We start from the raw sequence: 10,913 nt of genomic DNA on the forward strand, positions 1-10,913 counted from the left end.
TGTTCCTTCCCCCGGGCTGTCACGTTGAGACTCTTACAAGAATACCCCTGGGATAGTATAACTAGGGATATCCGCACTGCCAGACAGTCCGACCCCTTTTTGATAGCTGACAAATCTATGCCTATCTATAGATTTGTGTGTGGGGGGTTTCCGTTGATGAGTGGGAAAGAAATATTACAAGAAGTTCAAATAGTTCTTCAATACAGGCGCGCCCTCAATCTTTATGTCATGTGGTATAGTCACTTCCGGAATCCTGGATAGTCAATTTAGAACATTTTAGAATTTCCTCCCTAAACTTTGCACCGAAACACAACTGCAATTTTATCCACATTCGCTTGAGTTTGAGCTTTCTGGGTCTCAGAGCTGAAAGCCTGCAATTACTATATAATTCTTCGCAATTTCAGATGTCCTAATATGGACTGTAATTTTTGCGCAAGACAATTTCCTGCTATTTCAAGCATCAACATTGTCAAAGTTGTATGTACATAATAAATGGGAATATCAATGCATAGTTTTAGCATAACATCTTGACTCCTCGATAATTATATCCGTTTGGAGCCTACGCAGAATAGCTTGAATTGCATGGTAAACGCTCTCCTCTAAATTTTTTTTTAAAAATTGCTCATAATTTCGAAAGATTACCAAGTTCTCGAGAGCAGAATGTCATCAGCGTAATGAAGAGTAAACATTTATGCTAATAATCTGCAATTTTTTCATCAGCTATAAAGACAGAGGCTATAGCAGAAATGCAGTCATATTCTGCAACCGCGTCCTGATTTTTGAGTCGTTTAGTGGAGGCTTTAATGGATCTACTGGCAGAAATGCACGCACTCGAGGTGTTTTTTTCTTAACCTAATAGCAAAACCTGATATCATGACTTAGTAAAAACCGACCAGGTTGTTTGAAAAGATCAAGGTAAGGGTACAACCTACTATTTCTAGTCAGTACGTTTAAACAGCATGCAAAAAGTGTGGTCCTTACAGTGAACTGGACTGTTCTAAACAGGTGGGCTCACTGAAAAATTATATTCTTGTATTGAGACCAATTCTGGTCGAATGCGGTCCGTGGCAAATCGAAAACTAAGTGTTGCGACAGTATGCAACTCCGTCATTTTATTAAGATATTTAGCATTACTAAATACTGCCAATCGTTTGAGAAACGAACGAAGGCGCTGATTTATTTACTTTTCCTCCGATAAAGATTTCTATCCACTAACTAAAACAACGATTCTGGAGGAATACTAATTGGAGCATTTAGTGTCAAACACTCGACTCTACAAGAGAATTTCTTGCAATTTAACTCATAATTTTGAACAATTCCTGTTTATTTTGATAATCCCTAATTGTTACGGAGCAGCCGTCTTCTCCGTCTTGCTGCATGTATGGTTTATATAGAACGAACATGTATCTCTAACACGCTAAAATTTTGGGAAGAATACAATAATGTGAACTGATATAATATTTAATGCTGAATGGTACCACAAGTATACCTTTTGGATACATTGCTATCCGTTGAAAAATGGAACATGCTTATTGGAATTTTCTATAGGTGGTTAAGGGATTTTCCCCTCCCGGGACCGAAAGAGAAACCAAACTATTTAAAAATGTCTTAAAAATTCTAAATATGAATAATGAAAACAAATTAAAACTTAGGATAGATCTAAGGTTTCTAGTTGCGTAAATTATAAATACATGTCAGTAACACATCGGTTACTTTTAAACAGTGTGTTGCGTAATGTTTATCTGCCTGTTTTTGCAATGAGATTGCCATCTCTATGACATTAGTCATTAAATGTTAAAGCAAGGTACTGTAGGTAGAAGATCAGTGGGCGAGAAGAGAGAGCCCTCGTTGGGCAATTCCTTTTATTCTCACCTTCATTACTCCAACATTGTGTCTTAGTCATTTTGAAGAGTTTCCTATTGACAATTCTATACACCTGCATGCAATTTGCAGACCTCATGACAAACGTAGTTCGGAATTTCAAAGATGGAAGTACACCTATTTTAGTTTAGTGCTTCTTTTTCAATGCTGTTCAAATTTGGCTTTCACTGCTAGCTCTTTTGTTAATGCAAAGATTCCCCGGGCGAAAAAATTGCCCATAATTACCCCAATGATACGAAACTACATTAGAATAAATAAACCCAAAATTACTGTAATTATAGTCCGTTTGATGGCCTCGGCTTGTAATCAAGTAGAGAATACAGTGCAATAATGCCGAGCCTCTTCGAAGCAGCTGTATGCGCATTTGGGGCTCTTGGCAGAATACATTCATTCGTTGTTCGCTTGTTTTCAGCAAAGTTTTGAACAAAATGTTACGTACCTCACTTTGCGGATCTTAGCTTTCCCAAAGATATCATTGGTAAACTTGGACATTAGATTTATCTCTATGCCTTTTAATTTCTAGAACATTCTCAACCAAAGCGCTGATCAATTTATTGTAAATAAAACAGGTAAGATTGCCAAGTGTAACGAGTTCCGCTTCAATCCATGTGAGTATGCATTAGGATTCACCAGCAAAATGCTGTCGCAAAGCTTATTTGAACCCGTACATTATTCTTGGAAAAAAATCAAAACGTCGTGCAATCTCTACAAATTCATGTACATGTTTACTTTGTACAGTGTCACTGCTTCATTATATTTCCAGAGAATTTGGGCTCGAGCTAGTTGTGGTCTGGGACAATTGGCTCACGTGTACGTAGGCGATAAGCGCATACTGTGTGTACAGAGGCACATACTAATAGAAGTAGCTACATATCTGGAAACAATTGGGTTAGAAGATTAATGGAGACATAGTCTGATTGAATGACTTCTCAAAGGTCACAAGTTTTGGTGATATTGATGTTTTTCGAATTCCCCAAAGATGATAGCGAATCGGGGACAGGTTGCTGAAAAAGCGCAGTTAGCCCATCATCTCCCAAATAACAGTTCCTTTGAAGTTTCCAATTTGTTCCTCGCAGGAATAACAGCGCTTTTAACTACTCTGAACAAACCGCAGGGTTTTTTTCCCCTGCAGCACCTGCTTCTCTTACCATTATTTAGTTAACACAGTAGTGGCTTCCTGTCATTCAATGCTGAAAAAGAGATTTACTGTGCCTCAAGAAATATATAAAAGAGCGCATGAGAGCGATAGACAAGTCTGAAAAGCAGTAAGTGCTTTAATTGCTGCAAAAATAATTGCGTCCAATCTAAAGTAGAATAGCCTAGACGCAACACTGAAACTAACGTTTGACTGTAACAACATAATCCGGCCCCACATCAGGAGCAGTAGGGGTGGTCAGATACAAAGCGAAATTATACTATTTGGAAGCATAATAGCTTAGACTTCTTCATTTAGGTTATCAAGCAAGTTATCTAAAATGAAACTACACACGAGGTAAAAAATCAGAAAGTAACTTTAGGATAACCCACTTGGCCTTTAAATATAAAAATGCGAGTTGCTAGCGTCTGATAAAGAATTTGGAAACTTCATTCAATTGCCCGGATATTCACAGACTGGGGGTGAGGTTTGATCACTTTGTTCAGTTATTGTAATATGCAAGCGGAGAAGATGGAGTTTGCAATCAGTGTGATAATAATGAATGCCTTTTTGCAGTTCGGTATTAATGAACCTGGAATGAGCACACTGAGACTTTCATAATGTAACAGCTGCTATTTAAAATCATATTTTACTGCCTTGAATGGACTTTATAATATATTTACAAAGATTCAAAGATACAAAGCAATAAGTTAACATTGTCAATATAAAACTAAACCTTTACATTTAGAACGCTAGACACAGTGTTTTTAGCATCACATTTGCATTTCACAGGTAAATATTAAGATCCCATTTCACAATGTATCATGTACACTCCACACAAAACAAAAAAACCGCTAAATCTGTGCAACATATTTAAATAATATGTACAAAAACCGTGACCGCGTGCAGTAAGAACTTGCTGCTGTCGTGAATTCTGCGCTGTGTAAACCAGTCTTCAGATTACAGACGCAAAATCCTAATGGGGGATACAAAGCCTGCCTCTTTTGGAGTAGGATGCATACAAGGAATTTGTAACAAAGGCTTTTTAACTGTCCCAGGGATTACGCCACAGAGTCTTGGTGCTAGCGGTCTGTTCTAACCGGGATCTGAGAGAGATTTCGCCGAGCTGTCAGCTGGCAGAATTGGGAACTCGCTCCGCATCACATCTGTGCTAAGGGCATGGTGCACTTCAGAAATTGCTTTCTTGGATTATTGTCCTTGCTTAAACAGGGCGAGGGTGGTTATCTTACATCAGTTGGGGCTGCTGCATAGATTCCTGGTGCGCTGGAGGGTACCACGATGTGTAGCTAGGGATGTAGTTTCCCGGGGTCCCTGTGGAGCTCTTGCCGGCAGATGAGGGGTTCCAGACGGGTGGAACTGGAGGGGAGGATCCGGATAGGCCCCTACCATTAGCAAGGGCGCTGTTCTCTAATGCACCATTACCCTGTTTCATCAGCTTTTTAAACTTAGAACGCTTGTTCTGGAACCAAATCTTTACCTGCATAATATAACAGACATGTTTTAAGCATTAAGACTTTAAAGAATATAAGGGTCAAGACTTTCAATAAATCCACATTTATAAACAGCCTAATTCAAGAAGTTAAATAGTAAACTAACTTTTGAAAGGTTATAATTAGAGGCGGCGAGTATATGCTTTCCCATGTCTTGTAACCTCAAATAATCCTAAATTATTAAAAATAAATCCCTTTTACCAAGCAGTCATAGTCAGCCACACTGATGGGTTCTTCTAGGCGGGGACAACGATTCAGAAAACAGAAGGCAATTATAATGTTATAATTTGAGCAACATGACGTATTTCTTGTGGTGACTTGTTGAAATTGTTTCCCAAACAATTTGGTGTAAGATATACGATCCATACTGCATGCCTTTTAAATGAGCAGGTTGTTGGTGCGTGCATGTGAATCGTCCCGTCATGTCTGTGTCATTTTATGGATTGGAGTTGCATTTTACTGCAACGCTTCAAACTCCCACTGGTGTGACCAAATACTTGGATTTATGTCTGGTAACGCACACATTTGCTGTTTTGGCTTATACTTCTTGTGAACTCTGCGTTAAAGTGTAGTTGCCAGGGTTTATGTTACCGAATACCTGGTTTTGCTCGGTAGTGTGTTTGATTCGATGTAACGAACAGAGGTGCTTTGCATTTTAGTTTAATATCTCTGTTACCTGTGTCTGTGTCAACCCCAGAGAAGCAGCAAGCTCGGCTCTTTCAGGCAGAGCCAGGTACTGAGTTTGTTGGAACCGTCTGTTCAAAGCTTGCAGCTGTAGACTGGAATAAATGGTTCGGGGTTTGCGGATTTTTTTCCCTTTCCCATTAAACCTGACTTCTCCACTTTCCACCACGGTACCTTTATCTGACTCTGCTCCTAAAAAGGGCAAAAAAAAATGACATAGCAGTGCAAATCCAATACATAATTACCTACAACAGAATAACAACGTATTTAACACAGCAGTTAAAAGTTTGTCTATTTTTACTAGCGACGGTTTACGTATAATTACCCATAATTGCATGCATTGTTTATAGCATTACGCAATAAATAATTACAAAGATCAGAGGCAGAATGATGCGAACTTCTGTTCTACAAATTTCCTCACCGGGCTTGGTCAAAAACAGCTGGGGAAAAATAAACTGCCTCGTGTAGTTTACAGCAATTTACATGAGTCAGGAATTGACTGATTCTGTTGTTCTTACCTGTGTCCTCTAATCTTGTGTGTGCCAGATTCGAGCTGTTTTGGTACGATTGCACTGAATTGATGTAGGGGTTACTGGAATGGTTGTTCACTGAATTGACATAGGGGTAGCCCAGAGACCGTGAGAAGGATGAAGCAGTGTTGTAGGAGCTGTCATGTTGAGAGTGCCCGGCGGAATGTAAACAGTGCATGGAGTAATGTCCGTGAGACATGGGAGGCGACATTTGTTGACTTGGTGGCCCAAACTCCATAAAAACTGCTTTACTTGAGACGGGGCTGTTGAGGTTTTCTGACATTGTAGTCATGGTCATCGTTCGCCTCCCAGCTTGTCACTTCACTTCTTTTCCTTCCACTACTCCCACCGGCCGAGAAGGATCCCAATTTAAGCGAATCTGATTTTTTTCACTCTCCATTCATAAGAAAATGGAGTTTTGGGGTTGACAAAGTCGAGGCATGATGCTGTGAATACACACTAACTCGCCTGAAAGGTTTGACTGGATAGCTGATGAATATTCAGAAATACTACTCGCTGATAGGTCCATCTCCACCACGTGCCGTTTTGATTGGCCGAACCAAAAGGACCTAGGGGCCCGAAACCGTGCAGACAGATGGGCCCAGAGAGTTTCTCAGCATTTCCAAGTCAACGCTCTGGCTAACATCTCAAATCAAACGATTTTGAAACGGTTTATTACAGACATTATAAAGTCCTAGTTTGATGACCTCAACTGAGACTTTAATGACTCATAACCGCTGCACAATAATACACGTAATCCGTATTGTAAATATCCAAAACACTGCTGCCAAAATAATACATTATGATTTTAATGACAGTATTGACAACTACAAGATGTTGCTTTCGTTAATTTTACACGTAATATTTCAAAACTGAGTGCCCTTCTGCAGTATAAATGGTATACAAGAAACTTTATGCATTATCTTCAACCTAACAACAATCGCTGCACTCCACAAAGTAACTCCCTATGAAAGCTTTCATGATGTTAGGGATTTATGGAGCAATACAAATGCATAAAGTTCATCAGGTATTGTATTTAAAAAGAGATTGGCAACGTAAATATGGTATAATTTTGTTTTTATAAAGAAGCCGTAACTAACCTAACGTTTTCGTTTCCTATGTTGAAATGTATTATAGCAGATGCCTATCCATTGATTTTACTTTGCTCAAAACTAAATTCGAATGGGGAAAACATAGGCAAAATGGTCAATCTAGCAAACGGCCGAACTAGTCCCGGTCCATCATTGTAAAGACGAACGAAGACACGCAATTAAAAATAAAATCATGTGCGCAACAACTAATATAAAATTAAAACGTTTCTTGAACGTTGTACTCACTTAAATAGTATTTAACAAGATAACGCTTGTGATGCAGCAAAACTGCATCTATCATGAAGTAATACGGTGAAAGACCACACGTGCATATGCAGCAGTTACTGATTCATTTGATTAAATGCCAGTCTCAAGAGCTCTGATAAACAGCTGAAGGCGGCTCCTATTAGCATAACTCTGAGGCTTAATTTTCATACGCATAATTAGCCATATATTTAACACCAATTGCAAGATCCAATCCTTTCATCGTTAACAAGTGAGCCAAACTATAGCATAGACATGTCTGTGTACAGGCGTCAGATTTAAAATAAAATCATGCATCATATTAATGATACACGGAGATTTTTGCATTTCACATGCGACCTGAGAATGATATAAAATATCTAGAAAGCATACTTCAGTGTGGGAGATTAATTGCACTGTTTTGTTTGAAGGGCGAATAAAAGGTACTTAAAATGCATTTTCGGGTTTAAATACTTCACACACAGCGATAAACGGTGTAATTTGAATCCTGATGAGATGCTGGCGGCCAGTAAGTATAAGGCAAAGCTGATATAATACAAATGCATACATCTGGAATAACGAATATTTAAAGCTTAAGTGATTTTAACGCACAGTCATCTCTATATAACAAATGTCGATTTTTAACCTGCGCTGAACATTTTCGAAGCATTTTATTTCCATGACTTATTTTACACAATTTCCCTCCTTTTCTATGGAGACAAAACCGAATTATTTGTTTCACATAATTGAGACAGTGCCTGATTTAAGTAGCTGTTGGTTTGTAATTCTAACGGTAGTCATTCCATATTTTAACGGAACAAAGTCGATGCACGTAAGGTTTACTTCTCCAGACCGCACACAGTTAACGGAGGTCCTGTTGCATAAATCAATTAAGGAACTATTTCGGAAGGTTGTTACAAAACAGAATTCACAATATAATGCGCGCCCGTTGTTGTATCCAAATAACCGTTTCAAGGTGAAATACACACACAACCTAAGTTGTGGCACATTTTGTTCTTCAGTACATCACACTTCGCCGTAATTCAACAATTTGAACTCGTATTCCTAAGTATAACACTTGGAGGAAATGCATGTTTTCTTCAAATTGAAGAAAAATATGTTTTAGCATTTTGTTGAATAGGTTGCGGAAATAAATGACACCGCTTTCTCAGCAACAATGAAGTAATTGCCTTGCTGCTGAACAACAATTTCAAAAGCTTCTATGAATTCAGATGTTCGCTGTCCCGCTGTTAATAAATTTCTCGAACATTAACAGTAAGTGAAAACTCTTTCACGTACCAGCCCATTGCTTCACTTAACGTCACTGACTGAGAACTGCAATAAAACACTGAAAGACTGACCATGAAAATTTACATGTCAGCTGCAGAAACAGTGCCCAGCCCTGAATGAAATATTTAATTATAATCAACTGTTTAGGTCTATTCTGTATTTTGAGAAAGTCTGTCCTTGGCCAAGCCAATTAGGCACTAAAATTGCGGCTCCACAAATTGATATGCATATTTATTCATGTGATAGGTTCATAAAAATATTTGTACTGCAGGCATATTCAACATCTCTCGCTGCCAATGAAGCTTATTAGTGTGAGTTTTATTTACAGGAAGGGAAAAATGTGTAAATATATCAGTTTAAGAGTCAACAGGCCAAAAAAACACAGCTATGATTTTTTCCAAACTTAAGAGAACGCCTAGCTACGCAACTTGCATTCTCAATTAAAACCCTTACCTTCTTACATATTTGATTAAACACGTTTCAATAATGGTACAATAAACTACTTAAATTAACATTAATATAATTTGAAACATCACAGCAAATTCATCGTTAATTGTCAAATTCAATTGTTAATTGAATTACAACTGATAGAACCATTTACAGGTATAACAAGTGTAACAGGTATAACAAGTCAATGTTGCGGTAAACTGGAGACTAGGTAGAACATGACTGCATCTTAGCAAGGATTTCAAAGTATGCTCGAGCTAGATGGAAGAAACCTGTCTCCGAATCTACCGCTAGCTATAACAGAAAGAACACAGCACCTGTTTCAGATGAAACTTACACCACCAACAGTTTAGGTGTCGATTTGGTTCAATTCCTCTAATATTTAAAATGAACAGAGACGTTTTTATCTAAAGATCTTGTAAACAGGCAGAATTAATCTGCTCTGAAATCCACTCGGGGCTAACGTGACAATCTTAACTTAATTCTTCCGACGTGTGTGTGATTGTCTCCAGATGCCACACGAATCCCAACAGCACGAATATATATTTTGTCAAGTTTGTTAAAGCGAGAAAAATCTAAAGTGCACCACATCTCCACATTTAAGGGATGCATTGAAGCATTGTAGTCACACTTTAAACGTGTTGTGTTTCTTTCTCTGTATGATCGCTGACCAATTAATGTCTGACCCCGAGGGCTGTTAATCACAGTGCTGTTTTGATAACATCAAAAGTATGTTCAATATAGGAGCACTTGTAAAATTTTGCTTGTTCTCATAATCACAAGTCAGCCGAAGAAGACTGCCAGACTAACTTGCAAATAGATGTTTTTCATAGCAAACAGAACACAATCTTACGTATGATCTCTAACATTCAGCGTTTAACAAATATCTAAACACAAGATAGGACTTTTCTTGCGTGCGTGTTACTATCATTAATTATTTAATTACATACACAATTTAAGTGACAAGTCTCATTTCGATAGATTTATGCTTTTATGACCTTTAGCCGAGCCGTAAAAAGGATTAATATTATAAAACAACTTCTAGCTAAATAAAAGATGAAGTCATGTTTGGTTTGAAAAAAGTGACTCGATTTCTTCCTCCCAATAAATAAAAATGACAACAATGAGCACACAGGAATTGGAAACAAAATGGCGTAAACTTTCAACGAGACAATTTTAACCCGTGAAAGAGAACCTGCAAATAAAGTGTAAGACAGTGGCAAGGAGAAATCGCCAAACCATTTTGCGCACAGTAATCGCTGATTATTTTCCTGCTGGCTACAGTTACTGTTTTCCACTTCAACGATGATGTGTACCCAAGGCATTCGCTCTTTCCGGTTTATGGCTAGCAAGTTTTAAGATTTAAGCAAAGCTTTCACGTGAAACGTTCCCCTCTTTCAGTAATCACTGATTTTGTTTCAGTCTTTACTGAATTTTGGTTGCTAAAAAAAAAGTACAGTATTATTCAGAGTACTTGGGATTTTACAAAATACTAAGTTAAACATGTAGCACACACAATATATCGAATGATCAATGACTGAAATGCTGTTAGGTTTACAATTCCATTCTTTCCGATGCGGCAGGGGTTGGGTTTATAGCAGGCAAATCCCTAAACGTCATAATTAGGGTCAGTGATAATATTTACATGTTTCTTGGAATTAAAATTCAGTTTGGTATGTCTGCTCACTGACCAAAACAGGTATTAAATGCCACCTCTCGATACATCAAAGTGATAGGAATTTAAATCATTCTTTTTAAGATTAACATTATTTTATACGCAAAGCGAACACTGGAAATTTCAACAGCCAGGGTCGAGGACTAGCGATTCCTGAAATTAATTATTCAATTTTGGTGCATTTTTACAAAATAAAATTGAAAAATGCAGATTAAAAACTCAATTCTGGATCACATCCCGATTGGCTTTCGAAGTACAGAAAATGTTCTTTCAGCGTTTGAAGGATTTAGCTATAGTATTAAACGTAACGATACAGTGACAACGTCCACCATACAAAAGTCAGGCACTAGGTAACTGGAGGACCATACTGAATTTCATTACAAAGTGAAAGTGATGGCGATTCAAATACAAACATACTGGCTTTCT

The 10,913-nt window shown here is 37.9% G+C and overlaps 1 protein-coding gene across 1 annotated transcript; it reads right to left on the reverse strand.

The window, feature by feature from the left end:
• Window positions 1-3,640: 3,640 nt before the first annotated feature.
• Window positions 3,641-10,409, reverse strand: dlx1a (distal-less homeobox 1a). The gene is made up of 3 exons (XM_043693644.2): window positions 5,730-10,409; window positions 5,204-5,403; window positions 3,641-4,514 (listed from the first exon to the last, which is right to left on the reverse strand). Exons 1-3 carry the CDS (start codon window positions 6,037-6,039, stop codon window positions 4,263-4,265), a joined length of 762 nt encoding a protein of 253 aa, XP_043549579.1. The 5' UTR covers window positions 6,040-10,409; the 3' UTR covers window positions 3,641-4,262.
• Between the last annotated feature and the right edge of the window lie 504 nt (window positions 10,410-10,913).

This window comes from Chiloscyllium plagiosum, unplaced genomic scaffold (genome assembly GCF_037043375.1).
Source record: "Chiloscyllium plagiosum isolate Xiang-an unplaced genomic scaffold, Cpla_swu_hap1 HiC_scaffold_7, whole genome shotgun sequence".
NCBI lineage: Eukaryota > Metazoa > Chordata > Chondrichthyes > Orectolobiformes > Hemiscylliidae > Chiloscyllium > Chiloscyllium plagiosum.